We start from the raw sequence: 17,295 nt of genomic DNA, 5'->3' as shown, positions 1-17,295 counted from the left end.
AACTCCAAGGCACTTTCTTTAGAAAAGTAAAAAAGCCTTTAATACTATGGCTTGGTCATAATAAATCTTTAAAACACTCAATGCAATTTCCTTTTTTTAATTCTTCACTTAAACACGGTACAACAAGTATGCAGAAATTACTTAAAAGAAACCTGAAACATTCATCAAATTTGCTCCATTTTGGCATTTTATTGTTTGTACGCAGTTATAGGAATGAGATTAAAAAGGTTCAGATGAAAGCTTTGGTACATCTACTTGCTCCAACAACAACTAAACTGTCATTCACTTAATAGTGTTCATACCTTGAATGTGTAATAGCAGGATCAGAGATGAGAGTCTGGAGTTCATCATTTCACCTTAAAGAAATGCACATGCTGTATACAATACAAGACATGAAGCAAAAACTTCTCAATTCAATAATACAGTTCAGTTCTGCCTCATTACAGTAAAATCAATAACAAACAACTGTTATGACAACAAACATGCTTAAAATAACAACAGCAACAATAAAAAATATATTATAACAATTCTGCTTCAGTTAAAAGATTAAACATACATACAGTATATATTGTTGTGGAGATGTTTGACTTCAAGTTGCAGCCGTGTTTGTAAAGTTTTTAGTTTGAGTAGCTGGTAGATACGCTGTTATGATCTCAGTTCCTTCCTTTATTCTTACCAAAGCCATTGAGAAACACTTGCAACAGTCATAAACTGTAAATGCAATCTGACACAAACCAAATGGATCAATTACTTTATGAGTAAATGAAGCTAAACACTAAATATTAAATACAATTCCAGTGTCAAAATAAATATTATACACACAGTGATTTTGAACAATATTTCATCCGTGTTTAACAGACTGACTCATAAACACTAAGATGAATACCAGAACAGCTAAATTAACCTTGCGTAAGAAAATAGAGGAAGGTCAAGAGGAAGAGGAAATACTCTGGGTGTTTCTCAGATTATGAAAGATCTCAGACTTTTTTTCTCGCTCCTCCTTCCACCAACCTGTGACCCAAAAAAACTCAAACTCAGTTATTAGGGACATTTTAAAAGTCTGATATCAGAGCGAGAAGCTGGGGATAGAGGAGTGAGGAGGTTTCAGAGGAGTTGTGAGTGAGGATACACAGGTGTGTGAATGTGTTGTGTTGACAAAACCTGATGCACAAATAAATTCTCCTTTCTTTTCACATCACCAAATCATATTCAAACACACATGAATGTCAGTATTTATTATTAAGTTGAGTTTCTTGTGTACTGCTTTCAGACAGTTTGTTTAATACTGATTTGACACGTGCATTATAAGGCACTTTTATCTGTTTTTGAATTTATTCTGGTATATAACCTCCTAAGACCTGACACATACATGGACATCACATTTTTTGTTGTTTGCACTGTAATACTTAATTTTGTGTATCTTGAACCTGTAGTCACAAATTTTGACAATTAAACTGCTTCATGTTCTAATAAAATATTTGGCTATTATATATATATTTTTTGTTCTTTCTAACCTCAAATAGCTAGAAGAAATCTAATATGCAAGCCAAACCAAAGCTCGGGCTATCCTCTTAGGAGGATAATATAAAGACAATGGGCCCTATTTTAACGATCTAAGCGCATTGTCTAAAGCGCACAGGGCAACGTCTAAATGGGCGTGTCCGAATCCACTTTTGCTAATTTAATGACGGGAAAAATGATTTGTGCGCTGAGCGCATGGTCGAAAAGGGTTGGTCCTATTGTAATGGGAGTATTTTGGGCGTAACGTGCAGAAAACCAATGAGATTCTCAGCTCTCATCCCCTTTAAAAGCAAGTTGCGCTGGTGCTATGTTTAATCCCTATTTAGATGACGGACTTTGTAAACTGAAAAACTAAGCGGAGGAAGAAGATCCCCAGTTTAAAATTAATGTTAAATAATTGTGTTGTTTTTTACTTGTATTGAAATAGTTATTTTTTTATTAAAACCTTTAAAACCCGTTTTCTTTTAGTCATGGAAGTAAAAAGCAGGCTTGTAATTGCTTTAAATGTATAGCTATCCAATATCATCAAAAAATAATTTACAAGTATGTAAGAGAAGGTTTGTACTCTAAAAATACTTTATTTGTAACAAACAGGAGATAAAGAATTCACAAACGGCTCTCCTCACGTTTCAGCACTTTGGACAGCGTTTTTTTAGCAAAGAGTTTTTTTAAGCAATACTTAAAAATGTTTCTCATCTCACCATACTGACAGGTACAGAGTCATCATATACAATAAATCTGTGAGGTAGCATTTAAAACATTTAAAAACAGATGCATTTGTTTAAAGCAAAGTATTTATTTACCTACCAGGCTGCAGGTGAAGCAGCTCTTTGTGCCTTTTAACGTCTCATAATTAGTCCTCATTTATGTCCAAGAGACTCAATAATAATCTTTTACATTCAATCCTTTAATCTTTCATATTTAAAAGCATTTTTGTGCTGCTGCGCATTCATGTACTTTGTGATAAGCAAACCTGCGTTGCCCGAGCTCCCGTTTATAGGCGCATATTACTAATGCGGTCTTTAAATAACATAAATCATATTGCGCCATTGACTTTAGACTTTAGACCAGGTTTTTGTTGGTCAATGGCGTAGTCTATTTTAGTTGCCTCAAAATAGCAACGCGCCAACAATGCGCCTGAACACACCTCATTTTTCAGACCAGAACGCCCATGGGCGCAAAGCGGGCGCAAATGCATTTGCTATTTAAACAACGCGGCGCTAAACGTGAAAATTAGGGTGGAAACTAGCGAAAGACACTTGCGTCGCGCATTGCGGTGCATTGCGCCGGGTAGAGCCCAATATTTTACTGTTTAACTCAGTCGTGTCTTTAAGTGCCTCTTACAAAGATGAAAATGAGGCTTAATCCTCACGATCTAAAACAAATACAAAGAGGGATCTTTAAATAAACTCAGTATGTAAATGCAGGGGGCCCTATCTTGCACCCAGCGCAATTGACTTTGTCAGTGACGCATGTATCATTTCGTATTTGGCACCGGCGCACAGCGGGGTTTTCCCTCCACAGACGCACATCGGCAAACTAGGGAATGAACTTGCGCTCCCTGTGCGGTTCAGCGCAAAAAGAAAGCGGGTTCCGGTGCAAACCATCTCTTATGCTATTTTGCAGTTTCAAAAAACAATTGCGCCACTGACCAAAAGAAACTAGTCTAAAGTCAGTGGCGCGTAGTTCTTTATGCTATTTTAAGGACGCATGCTTGACCATAATGTATAGCGTGCACAACGCGCACACACTTTGCTTATCTAATCTACACAGATGAAATAGTTATTTTTGCAAATCATAAATTGTTACAATAAAAAATTTTAACATATGAGATAAGGGAAATCATTGTGGTGAGCATTGTGGTGATAGTTTTTATTTATTTTGTGTGGCTGCGTTAAAACATTCTCATGCAAATAAAGATTAAAATATTTTCATAAGTTTGTTGTGTGGCTGTATTACGTTTATTTTATGTAAATAATTATTAAAATGTTTTCATAAGAAACCTTAATGTATATGAACTTGATTTGTAAGTGTACTTTGGGGTTGGACCCTGCTTGCGTTTCCGATTTCAAAGCCCCCAAACCCTTTCAGCGTGAGGGTGCACGCAGCGATGTCCTCTGCTGGCGTCAGGTCATGTGTAGAGGCAGATCCATCTCCCGTTACACGCCGTGCCCGATTTATGCTGGCAAGCTTGGGATTCCCCCGTCTCCTGATATCACTGTAGCGGATGCAAGCTGATGAGACAATTGTGGCTATTTCCTCTCACGCCTGTTTAACCGACGCTGATTTGGGTGGGTTTCTCGCAAGTCCCATCCCCATACAAAACAACTTCTCTGTCTTTGACTGCTCTTACAAGAACGTGGGTCTCCTTAGCTGTGAACCACTCCTGGCGTGCGCCTGGTAAATCCGTCATTATAATAGCAACCCGCCATGGAACTTGCGCCCGTGCGTTTAAAGGGAATGTTGGATAGCGTTCTGATTGGTTTATTTGACGTTACGCCCAAACCACACCTATGAATAATGAACCTACTTCAGACCAACCCCTTATTGATTTGCACCTCGTGCAAGAGTCATTTCTCCCGCCGGGAAAATAGCAACAGTGCGTAAGATCCGCCCACAAAGTCACTTGCGCTTTGGCTTCGCACTTGCGTTTCAGATCGTTAAAATAGGGCCCAGTGTGTGAGGTTGATGGACTGCTTCTGCTGAGATTTCTCAGTTTGACTCAGATGGACTTTTTTCTTTTTTGTGATGCCTCCAAATTCAAATACTTAATAAATTACAACAAAAATACTAGAAAATTGTGAGCCGGTATCTTTTTTCAAGTTAAAGCCATATAGATACCAAGAAACCTATTTTAGTTGTTAAATTGTAGTTAAAGTGCATTTTGTAAATTTTAGCCACATCTTAGCAGGAAGGTTATGAATTGCTGATATTTTTCTCCATTTACGGCAGCTTTATAAACTATTTTTTAATCTAAGTGTTCTCTGTATTGTCATTTTAAAACTGTAACATAATTTTTTTTTGACAATGATACCTTAACTTTTCTTATCCAAAAATAGGCAAATATGTTTGCTGTAGGCTAATCCAGTAACTATAAAGCTACATAAGAAAGTGTGACAAGACTGACAGGTTAGGTTCCATTTGCAACTCTTTATTGATGTTCTCAAACAGCAAACAGTAGTAAACAAAGGGCACATCCAAGTAATCATAAACATATAACAGACCAGGTTCGGGGCAGGCGGCTATCAGTCATAAACGATATTCAGTCCAAGATCGGGGCAGGCAGAAAGCAGTCGTAATCCAGTCCAAGTTCGGGGCAGGCGGCAAGAATCAATAAACCAAGAGACAGTCCAAAATAACACCAGGAAATCAAACACGGGTACACACAGGGAAAACGCTCAGAAATGCTGCAAGGGCAAACAAGACTTCGCAAAGTTCAAGTGGCAGAGTCCCAGGTTAAATAGACCCGCTGATACGCTGCAGCTGGTGTGTAATCAGCGGGTCACAGTGCATGATGGGGAATGTAGTTAGTATTCGGGTGAATGGGATGTACCGGGAGCGTTGGCGCTGACATCCGTCACAGAGCCCCCCCCTGCGAGCGGCTCCAGACGCGGGAAGTGTTCTTTCGAGGACGACCTCGGGAACGAGGGGTTGGTTTATCCGGGTGTAGTCTGTGAAATTCATGGATGAGGTTGGGATCCAAGATGTTGTTTGCATTCTCCCACGACCTCTCCTCGGGACCATACCCCTCCCAGTTGACGAGGTACTGTAGGTTGGAGCCCTGACGTCTGGAGTCCAGCAGCTCGCTGACCAGATAGGCCTCTTCACCGTCCACCATGATGGGAGGGGGCCCTGATCCTCCAGAATCTACAGCCGCTCCCGGGTCCTCGGCAGGTTTTAACAGGGAAACATGGAAAGTGGGAGAGATACGGTAATTAGGGGGGAGATCAAGACGGCAGGAGACAGGATTAACTTGTTTGATAATTTTAAATGGGCCAACATACCTGGGACTCAACTTTTTGCAGGGGAGACGAAGTTTCAGGTCTCTGGACGAGAGCCAAACTAACTGACCAGGTTCGTAGTGGGGTTCTGGGGTTCTATGTCGATCCGCTTTTTCTTTAACCTTCCTGATGGCTCGGGACAGATGAACGTGAGCTTCTTGCCAAGTTTCCTGACTTCGAGTGAACCATGCATCGATGGCCGGGATGTCTGCGAGTTCTTCGTCCCAGGGGAAGATGGGTGGCTGGTATCCCAGGACGCATTGGAATGGAGTGAGACCCATGGAAGTTTTCTTAAGGGAATTCTGTGCATATTCCGCCCAAGGTAGGAAGCGACACCAGTCATGCTGATTCTTGTGACAGTAAACTCTGAGAAACTTAGTTAACTCTTGATTAAGACGTTCAACTTGACCATTGGATTGTGGATGATAACCAGATGTAAGACTGATGTTGATGTTTAATGCTTTGAAGAATGCTTTCCATACCTTGGACGTGAATTGCGGCCCCCGGTCAGATACAATGTCCTCAGGAAGTCCGTAATACCGGAACACCCAATGAAGCAGCTGTTCAGCGGTTTCCATGGCGGATGGCAGCTTGGGCAGAGGGATAAAACGATATGCTTTAGAAAAACGATCAATGACAGAAAGTACCACTGTGTTACCATCAGACCTAGGCAGATCCGTCACGAAGTCCACCGCTATATGAGACCAAGGTCTTTGGGGAATCACCAGGGGTTGAAGGAGACCAACTGGGTTCTGATGTGGAGTCTTATTAGCTGCGCAAACTGTACAAGCATTCACCACCGCGCTGACATCAGGTAACATGGACTGCCACCAGAACTTGTTCTTCAGCATCACCAATGTTGAGTTAATGCCCGGGTGACCAGAAGAGAGAGATGTGTGTACCCATTGGATGACCTGCTTCCTGTGAGACGGAGGAACATAAGTACGGTCTGCAGGGCATTCCGCTGGTGGTGGGTTAGCATTGTTGAGCTGGTTTATCTCTTGCATTACATTCCACTGAACAGGAGCTACAATGAGGGAGGGTGGGATGATGGGCTCGGAACAAACAGGCTGGGGTGAAGAATCAAAGATACGTGACAATGCATCTGCTTTGGTGTTCTTTGATCCAGGTCGGTATGTGATAGTAAATTGAAATCTAGTGAAGAACAGAGCCCACCTTGCCTGCCGGGTATTGAGACGTTTGGCAGATTGTAAATATTCCAGGTTGCGATGGTCTGTGAGAATCAGAAAAGGATGTTTGGCGCCCTCTAGCCAATGCCGCCATTCTTCCAAGGCCGCCTTCATGGCCAAAAGCTCCCGGTTACCCACATCATAATTTCTCTCAGCAGGATTCAGTTTTCTAGAATAGAAAGCACAGGGGTAAACTTTGCCTGGGTTACCTTGCCTCTGTGATAATACCGTGCCCACTCCAGAATTCGAGGCATCCACCTCGACTATGAAGGGCTTCTCGGGATCTGGATGATGCAGAATAGGAGCTGAAGTAAAGCGAGTCTTGAGGTCACTGAAGGCAGCTTCGGCTTCCGGGTTCCATGAGAGTTTGTGACTAGACTTATGCACAAGTGAAGTTAAAGGTGCAGCAACTATACTGAAATTCTTGATAAATCTTCTGTAAAAGTTAGCGAATCCCAGAAATCTTTGGAGTTCTTTTACCGTAGTTGGTTTGGGCCACTGTAGAACTGACTCCACCTTCTTTTCATCCATAGCCACCCCGTCTGGACTTATGATATACCCCAGGAAGGACGTAGATCACTGATGAAACTCACATTTTTCTACTTTCACGTAGAGTTGGTGTTCAATGAGGCGTTGGAGGACAGTTCTGACATGTACCACGTGTTGTTCTAGAGAATCAGAGTAAATTAGTATGTCATTAATGTAAACAATAACAAATCGGTTAAGCATGTCCCAGAGCACATCATTAATAAAGGACTGGAACACGGACGGACTGTTAGATAGACCGAAGGGCATCACCAAGTATTCATAGTGACCATCACTGGTGGAGAATGCTGTCTTCCATTCATCCCCTTCCCGAATACGAATCAGGTTGTAAGCACTACGGAGGTCCAATTTGCTCTAGATCTTGGCGCTACGTAGTTGCTCCAAAGCAGCAGGTACTAGGGGTAACGGATAGCGGAATTTCACAGTGATGTCGTTCAAACCTCGATAATCAATGCAGGGTCGTAGACTGCCATCTTTCTTGCCCACAAAGAAAAACCCTGCAGATGCTGGTGACGTTGAATGGCGTATGAAGCCCTTCTCAAGTTCCTCAGCAATGTACTTCTAAATGGCTTGTTGTTCAGGTTCGGATAGAGGAAAGATGCGCCCCCTAGGTGGTACTGTATCAGGTAACAATTCGATAGCACAATCACTGGCTCGATGAGGTGGGGAACATTATCAGGTAAACTGTAAACTGAGTTAATTTGTGATGTACACACAGAGAGATCAGGTGACTTACTCAGACAGGATTTCCTACATTCATCACTCCACTTCAGAATACTCTTTTCCTTCCAAGAAACGAGTGGATTGTGTAGATGCAACCAGGGAAAACCCAAAATGACTGGATTATGAGGAGATGAGATGACATAGAAGACAATCTCTTCTGTGTGGTCGTGTTTGGTAACAAGTGTGATGCTCTGTGTGATATGCGTGACATGACCGGTGCCCAATGGTCGTCCGTCTAACGCTGCGATAGAAAGAGGGGCTACACAAGGGGTTACTGAGATTCCATGAGACTTCACTAAACCCGTGTCAATAAAGTTTTCCGCAGCCTCGGAATCAAGTAGTGTTTTGGTATTGAATTTACTTTGTTGCCATGACAACGAGACCGAAACTTCCATACATTCAAATGTAGTAGATGGTATAGATGCACTCACCCAACCTAGGCGTGTCTGAGCTGGTCGTGAGGGACAGACAGCAAGGACATGGCCAGCTTCACCACAATACAGGCATAGACGTTGACGAAAACGGCGTTCTCTCTCATCCGCCGTGAGACGTGCTTTACCCACTTGCATGGGTTCACTCGTGTCTGGTGAAGGTACTGAGTGAGTTGTGTGAGTCTCAAATACTCGGACTGGTCTGCGACTGCGTACTAATTTATCCACTCGTATGGACAGCATGATGAATTCATCAAAACTCCTCACTTCGTCTCGGCAGGCTAAATCGGACTGTAACTCTTGACTTAGACCTTGGCGAAACAATGTCTTCAATGTATCCTCAACCCAACTGGTCTGTGCGGCGAGTGTGCGGAAGGTCAGGGCGTATTCGGCCGCTGAGCGGCGCCCCTGTCTAAGGGTGAGTAGCTGTTCACCTGGGTCTCGACCTCCTGCTGGGTGTTCAAACACAGCTCTCATGGTGCTCTTAAACTCATCAAAGGTACATTGGTTAAAGTTGCCAGCTGCCCATAATGCCGTAGCCCACTCCAATGCTTTCCCAGTAAGCAAAGAACAGATCAACAAGATTTTACTAACCTCCGTGTTGTAAATGTTGAGTTGCTGGGCGATGAAAAGCTCACACTGCATGAGGAAGCCTTTACATCGTTCTGGGGTGCCATCAAACTTTTCGGGGAATGCCAGATGGGGTGTTACTGAAGCCGGAGGCGTGGCTATGGGTCGAGGTGGAGGAGGAGTGGGATCTGGTGTAGCGGCTGTGTTAGCCGGTGTTGCTAAGCTCTGCACAGAGCGAACTAATTCCTCCGTGAGAGAAGTTAACCGGACTAACTGATGTTGATGAGCCGCCAGGATGTTTGCTTGTGTGGACAGCTCGCCTGAAAGCTGTGCCACGGTTGCTGGAGCCTGTGGTGGCGAAGTCTTCTGTGACGAGACTGACAGGTTAGGTTCCATTTGCAACTCTTTATTGATGTTCTCAAACAGCAAACAGTAGTAAACAAAGGGCACATCCAAGTAATCATAAACATATAACAGACCAGGTTCGGGGCAGGCGGCTATCAGTCATAAACGATATTCAGTCCAAGATCGGGGCAGGCAGAAAGCAATCGTAATCGTAATCCAGTCCAAGTTCGGGGCAGGCGGCAAGAATCAATAAACCAAGAGACAGTCCAAAATAACACCAGGAAATCAAACACGGGTACACACAGGGAAAACGCTCAGAAATGCTGCTAGGGCAAACAAGACTTCGCAAAGTACAGGTGGCAGAGTCCCAGGTTAAATAGACCCGCTGATACGCTGCAGCTGGTGTGTAATCAGCGGGTCACAGTGCATGATGGGGAATGTAGTCAATATTCGGGTGAATGGGATGTACCGGGAGTGTTGGCGCTGACATCCGTCACAGAAAGAATGGGGATTCACATTTTATAACTGTCTATCAATGTATTTCTGAGGTGAAATCGTTGCGAATTTCAGTGAAATGCATTTGGACAAAACATAAGCTGCCTAACTAACTATATACTTTCTCACCTTCTTCGAAGTCTTAAAAAATATAAATCATATATCCATCTATAAAAAAGGAAATATGCCAAAATGAGCAAGTTTTTTCAAAGTTTTAATTCACTGTTATTAAATGTACTTTAAATACAACGTTACCAACCACAGTGTGCACAGCAGAGGAGGCAGACTAGGCCAGAGCGCAACAATAAGTTAGACGTTAGCCATGCAGATAATATATCAGTTGACGCTATTTAACAGTATTTAAATCACATAACTATAAATCTACACTTACAGTAGTAATAACGGAGGCACTAAAATAATAAAGACACTTTGAAAAATGCGCCACCTAGCGTCCTGGATGAATGCATTTTACAGATCTAAAAAGATTCGGGGCTTTTGACAAAACATTCGGGGCTTGAGCCCCAGAAGCCACCCCCTCGCTCCGCCCCTGCACAGGACAAAGATGTCAGCGTTTGAGACAGCAGAGAGCAGCCAGAGTTGGGTTTGAGTAGGGATGTCATTTCATATAAATCTAACCCTAAATCGAAGCGAAAAAGTTAAGAAAATAGGACAAAACAGTTGAGTAACCAATCCGTGAGAATGCCACGGACAAAGACAGTCCGTAACATAAACTGTTGCAACATAAACTTAAAAACACCTGAGGCCTATACCATGAAGGTAGCTGAACAAACTCGGGGTTACAGGATTGGTTTTGAGTTGACAAAACCATACCGATGCAATCAGGCTTTATTGGTCCCATGAAGCGGCTTATCAACTTTCTCTGTCAACTCAGGCTTTGATCTTTAGGCTATGATTACTCCACCCACGCGTGCACATAAAAGAGTGACGTCGGCACCGAACAACCAATCGGAATAGAAATAGAGAGAGCACGTACGAGCTATGTATTTTTTGTTAGGGGAGGAGCATGAGCTAATTATACAAAAGTATGAAGATTATTTTCAAGAGCGAAATAATACTGCCTCTGCTCTTTTTAATATAACATGTACATTAACATGTACTTCATTGTATAATATATTTAGGTACCCAAAAGTGAAACATGCTTTTAATGTACATTGTTAAATTTGTTAATAATCTTACAGGGAATTTTATAATAGCCCTCTTTTAGAGACATGGTCGGGAAATGTCCGGGGATCACTATGAAGCTGTTAATGTTGGCTTTCTTACAGTGCGAGGACCACCTTGTGCATGGTTCCACAAAACGTGTTTTCCCCATCGACCGCATACAAGTATGTACCACTTGCAAAAAAGCGCAACGCAATACACATCATTTACGGTACAGTAAGGGCACTGATTCAACGTAATACATTTCTTATGTGAGGCTAGAAGTTTGCAAAGATAAGAGATTCCTTCCGTGAAAAATCTAGATATTTCATACAAATAACTGGGCAAGGGAAAACTAAAAACTCTCTCTACGAAGTGCTCTAACAATTTGCGTGGAGAGACTTCTTTCTGCTTTGGATGTTTAAGATTAAGACCCTCACCCTCCTTTTCTTTTTGTTTTTTCTTAGGTTTTTCCTCTTTTTTCTTTAAATGCGGTATTAACACGAAAAATAGTGATTGTTAAATATGCCTTAATGTTTGTATTTGAATATGTTCAATAAAAAAATACAAATAAATAAAGTTTGCGCAGAGACGCTAGTAGTTACGTCACCTATATATTTCTTTGCTCGCAGCTGATTGGTCAAACTGCAGTCTCAGACCTCGAATCCAGAACATAACCTGCCCTGGGGCAGGTTAGTCGTGCAGCGTAAGATACCATGGCGACGAACACAGATTAAAGCCGCGCTACTTTCATGGAACCTAAAATCCAGGGTTGGCGCAAACTAATCTTAAACTTACCTGGCTATCCACTTAAACCGGCTTCATGGTATAGGCCCCAGAGAAGTTATTTGTGTGCCTGTTGTTATGACATCATAAGTCGCCAAACATACAGGTGACATGGCGAATAGTATGTCTATATGCATACTGCAACTACACTACATAAAATATTTATTTCATAGTTGATTTACTTTAGGTCTTGACTGGGAATAAATAAAGCCGGTAAAATTGTAATATTTACAAACTCTGAAATTTACAAATAACTAGAAAATGTCAAATAAAACTATATATTTTTTGCACTAGTAGTTCAGAAAGTACTTTAAGGCATTGATGGCATATTGTATTATAACATTCAAAGTGTTGTGTTCGTGTCTCTTCAGAGAGAGAAGAAAAAATCAGTGAGCAGTGACGGCTGGTGATTTCTTTTTCGAGGGCACAAAAACCTTTTTGACGCATGGGCAGCGCCCCCAAAAGAGAAGTCACCGGCCGACACTGTCAGGGAGTTAAAGAAACCAAATTACATGAAGGTGAGAGAGAGAAAATACATTTATTTAACTAATAAGTATTAGTTATACTGTAATTTAACAACTGAAATAACTGAATACATGAAATAATGCCTGTTGCTTTTGCTAATGATGATTAATCTTGTTTTTGCAAGATTAAAGATAAGTCCCCTCTTACTTTTCTACAATAAGTACCGAAACCAATGTAAGAGATTAGCAGTTTTTATAAAGATGCGCCATAGCAAAATTTTAACAAGATTTAAGAATTGAGATGTTTCAATTTGTCCTACACAAGACTGTCATTAATATGTTACTGTATGTGACATCACTGCATCAATGATGTTGCTGCAGAGAGATTTTTGATAGGTGATGATGTCATAGAGAGTTGTGACATCACTCCAGCAGTTCAGCTGATCTACACACAGACATGTGCACCATTTGAAAAACACATCGAAAGAGATGATGTTATAAAATCTGAGCATTAGTTTATAGTATTACAGAAGATTCTCTATATACAGAATTTCTCACCTCTTCATGTTTGTCATCAGTTCTGTTTTTAGATTTTAATTTGTTCATGCTGATGAAAAACCTGTAGGATCAGAATTCACACTCCATAATTCAAAGTTATCAAATCTGAATTCATATCAAAATATCCACAGTGTGTTGTGCAGTTTTGAATTTTACTTGATATTTTTTCTTACCACATCCACAGAGCTCCTAAAATGAGAAACTGAGGCAGAAACACCAGCAGACAGACTGTGAGATGACCAAACACTGAGTTATCCATTGTTTCATTGGTTTTGGTCATTGTTTCTGAAGAATAAACACAAATGTAGTAATAGCCTACTTAAGACTGACTGAAAGTAGCTCAGTGATAATGTCATAGCTGTAAATAAATCAGAATAAAGGACTGATGCTTGTCTATCTATTTTATCATCGTGTACTAAAGTGAGATGTATGATGAGATGTTGTGTTACCTCTTACAGTACATGAATACTCTTGTAGCTCCTCACTGTTGATTGAGTTCAGGTACAGTTTGTTATATAGCATGACTCCATTTGTTACCAGACTCCCGTTCTTATACCAGATGTAAGTATGTTTGTTATCCAGAGTGCATTTGGTTGAACAGCTTAATATCATTTTTTCTCCATCTATCACAGGGTTTGGGCTGATTATCACCTTTGTACCTGAGATTTCATAAAACAGAATTCTGTAATATTTTATTTAAAAAAAATCTTTTTTTGCATAAATCTGTTTATCACCCTCAGTACTGAGCAAAACTACCAAATGTTTACAAAATTTCCATGATTTTAACTCTTTAATTGCCAAGTTCATAAGTGATGCCACTGATTTGGGGAAAATATACACAAAATGACTGATTTTCAATATAAAAAGTGACTGTGGACTGGATTGTTTACATTTTTGGTCTTGGGCATGTCAAAGATTATTAAAAACATTGGCTTTGATGCATTTTAGCATCAGATTTTATTTTTTTCTCCTTAATTGTTCGTGGTTTCCATTAACTTCCATTATAACTAGGACTGAGCAATTTTATCGATCCAGCAATATTTATAGCAGAGCTGCCAACTTTACGCATTTTGCATAGCAGATACGTTCAACTGTGCATTTGTGCACTAGGCAACTCGTCTATGGGTGTAACTGCATTGGGCAGCAACCTGTTGGGAAAAGAAGACTTCGACCAATCATGGCGCTAGTTTTAAACTCTGTTTTAAAGTGGAGAGCCGGCAAAACGAATAATGAAAATAACAAAATTATTTTCCATCTTCATGCTGTGACTTGTTTTACCAGGGAGGACGGTTCTAAACATATTTTTTAAACGTAGGCTAAATGGGCTATGGGAATTGCATCAATTTTAATAAGCCTGCCAACCAGGGGGTCTAGACCCCTTTTACTGTTGCGCCTGCCCCATTGTAAATCTGTTGTGCTTCAAGTTTAAGTTTAAGGCCCAGTTTAACTTTATTTTCCAGTATATGAATTTACATTGCTAATCTCGGCAAAAATCTGAGCTATATAAAAATTTAATTCACGCTTGTAAACGCGTTGCAGTCCCACATTAATGGAAAATACAAACTGGCGCGAGCACGCAGAAATCATTGTCCATCAATGTGTTTCCTTTTTGTTGCACACAGCTGCCACTCACTCAGAAATCCAGGTGACGGCACACCAGAAAACATGACAAAACTAAAGTAAGTTTCTAAATAATATCAATCGTATTCTGACTCGATCGTTACTGGCTCCTGTCGATGTACATCAGATTTTTTTGTGCAAAGCAGGGAAATAGAGGCAGAAAGTTTAGATGATGAGGGAGGTAAAACAAACTATATGCTCAGCCAGTCAATATAGTCAAGTCTAGAGAATTGCATTATTGCTGAGAAATGCAAAGTATTTTTATTGTAAATTCTTCTTAGCAATTCAAATCTCAAACATTCAGTGTAAACTTCATGGGAAGAAGAGCAGGTAAAATTAAACCTGTAGCTTAAATTATTGACAACATTCGGGTTTTCAATTTTTAAATGTGATGATTGTTTCTAGAAAACACAACATTAAAATAAAAAAAAACTAATTATCAGCTGATCACCGAAAGCAACTTTACAGAGAGTTTATTGTGAGCAGTTACCTGTAACAGTAAGAAAGACTCCAGGATAACCAGAAAACTCCCCTGATGTGTTACTGAAGATCCTGAATGCATATTGACCAGCGTCTCTCGTGTTGACATCTTTGATTCTCAGTGTGTTTCCCACAAACTCCACACGACCAGCAAACTGATGATCCTCACGCAGATCTTTGTCTTTAGATGGATTGTTTGTTAAATGCCAGTATGTTTTCTTTACTGTACCTCCAGTGGGATGTGAGTATGAAGAGTGAATATCTACTGTTGATCCCACTAAAGCACAAATTCTTGTAGAGGTGTAAGTAACACACCAACAGCTACTATTAGAAGCACCTGAAAGAATCACAAATCACTGCTGTAAAATTAACTTTTTTAATTTGAAACATCGGTATGAATAAATTCATGTATAGGAGATATTCGATTTACGTCATCAATGTTCGCGGCGGCCATGTTGTTGACATAGAACTGTCAGTCTGTCAATTGACAAGTGAGGCAGCATGGGTATTATCCATGGTATTATTGATGTTTGTTTTTTTTTAAACCGTGCAATGGTGTGTGGTGTGATACACGGCTGTTCTAACAACAGCAAAAAGAACCCCGGAATTAGTTTTTATGCAATACCGACTGTCAGAAAACATGAAAGGAGACAGAGGAGTTGAACCAGCAAAGGAGAGACTCCCAACAGCAAAGTCTGTCCCCATCATTTTACCACAGGTAACGTTAGGGACATATGCCTCACAGCAAAGTCTGTCCCCATAATTTGATCACATACTGTATGGTTAGCTGTAAGCAGTGGCTGAAACTGCTCTTTCAAATAAGCTGCCATAAATTGAGACAGTTATTAAATTAGTATTAATAATTATTATATGAACATAATAATAGGTCTGGCATTGATACTAAGTAGGGAATTAAGGGCTGTTCACATTATAAGGATAACTATAAAAAATATAGTTTTGAAAATCGTTTTATATTAAAGAGAATAGCGGCGCTCACACCAAAACTATAACGATACAGATACAATGAACAACATCATTGGGATCACTTTCTGAGCGATTTTTCCCACCTGATGAAGGATAAACCATTGATAGCATTAAAATCTATTTAAACTTCAAGTGCACGAGTACTTAAAATGACAGTGAAGCTCATTGCTGCGGTCTATAACATTAGATTACCTGCAGTTGCTGTGAAAATTGACTACGTAATGCTTTTTAATCTATTACATTAACTAACTGTTATGCCAAAAGGTAAGAGATTACACAAACTATTAGAATCACTAAGGTAAGATATTACACAAACTATTAGATTCACTGTTTAGAGTTACGGGAAACGCAGCGTGTTGAGGACAGTTTTTATTACAAGCAATATTAAAGGCAAGTGATTTGCGCAAGTGCTGTGAGCGAATTAGCATAAACGTATTGTTTGGTGATGTGGACGGTAATATAGTTATTGTTATAATGTGAACGGCCCTTCAGTGCTTGTATGATATATGCGGATACTGAATGAACGATATAGTTATAAATATCCGGATAAGTTACGCCTGGCAATAATGACGGATCTTTACTTAAGGCTATTGGGTCTGTTTGATACGGTTCCACACCAATCAAGCTTATCTTCTCTTGATACCGACGAGATGAAGCCATTAGGCTACTGCTCCCCTCAACTCAAATCTACGTGTGGCTAAGGGAAGGACAGATGTCATGTCAACAATATGGCCGCCGTTAGCTACTTCCGGTGTTTGCGAATAAGCCCTATAGATAAACACAAAATTTTGCTCTTTCATTTTAAAGTCTTCATGAAATCAAAATTAAAACTTTTTCCTTTAAGTATATGTTAGGCTTAAGGATAGAGTGTATATAAGCTTTTATGGCCCAAAACACTGACAAAATGTGCCTGAAATGAGACACTTGTTAATACATTTACTAGTTTTTTTTTGGCACATAGTGCACTATGTAGGTGTAAGGTTTTGTTCTGTGTTTTCTTGTATTCTGTGTATTTTGGACTTTTATTTTGACATCCTGTTCTGTTCCTGCTTTTATTTTGATATACATCCTGCCATGTTTCACTTCACACTTCCTGTCTGTTTTGTATATAAGGGGGTTTTCACACCTGCCTTGTTTAGTTCGATTGAATCGTACCAGAGTTCGATTGCTCAGTTGGTGCAGTTCTTTTGGGCAGGTGAGAATGCAGCAATCGAACTCTGGTGCGCACCAAAAGCGGACCAAACAAGCGGACCGAGACCAGCTTGCAGAGGTGGTCTCGGTACGCTTTCAAACGAACTCTAGAGCGGTTCGTTTGTGGTGAGAACAAGATCCGAGATCGAACCGACCTAACTGCAAAAGTACTGCGCATTTTGGACTAAACCAGCTGCCGTAGGCAACTGCGCAGTGCATTATCGGATGA

At 40.5% G+C, this 17,295-nt stretch overlaps 1 protein-coding gene across 5 annotated transcripts in view; it reads right to left on the bottom strand.

Moving 5' to 3' along the window:
- The window catches only part of LOC129453090 (sialoadhesin-like), a 205,332-nt gene that overhangs the window by 161,943 nt on the left and 26,094 nt on the right, over nt 1–17,295 (bottom strand). The window contains exons 1-2 of one of the 5 annotated variants that reach the window (XM_073862009.1): nt 561–718; nt 303–374 (exon numbers count right to left, since the gene is read on the bottom strand). The exons of 3 other annotated variants lie outside the window; for them this stretch is intronic. In XM_073862009.1, coding sequence (XP_073718110.1) covers nt 303–351 — 49 coding nt within the window. In that variant the 5' untranslated portion in view covers nt 352–374; nt 561–718. Of the gene's footprint in view, nt 1–302; nt 375–560; nt 719–17,295 lie in introns of those variants that run through there. One more of the 5 variants, XM_073862010.1, reaches the window with a different exon arrangement.

This window comes from Misgurnus anguillicaudatus, chromosome 23 (assembly GCF_027580225.2).
Source record: "Misgurnus anguillicaudatus chromosome 23, ASM2758022v2, whole genome shotgun sequence".
Lineage (NCBI taxonomy): Eukaryota > Metazoa > Chordata > Actinopteri > Cypriniformes > Cobitidae > Misgurnus > Misgurnus anguillicaudatus.
This window is presented reverse-complemented; position numbering and strand designations above follow the sequence as displayed.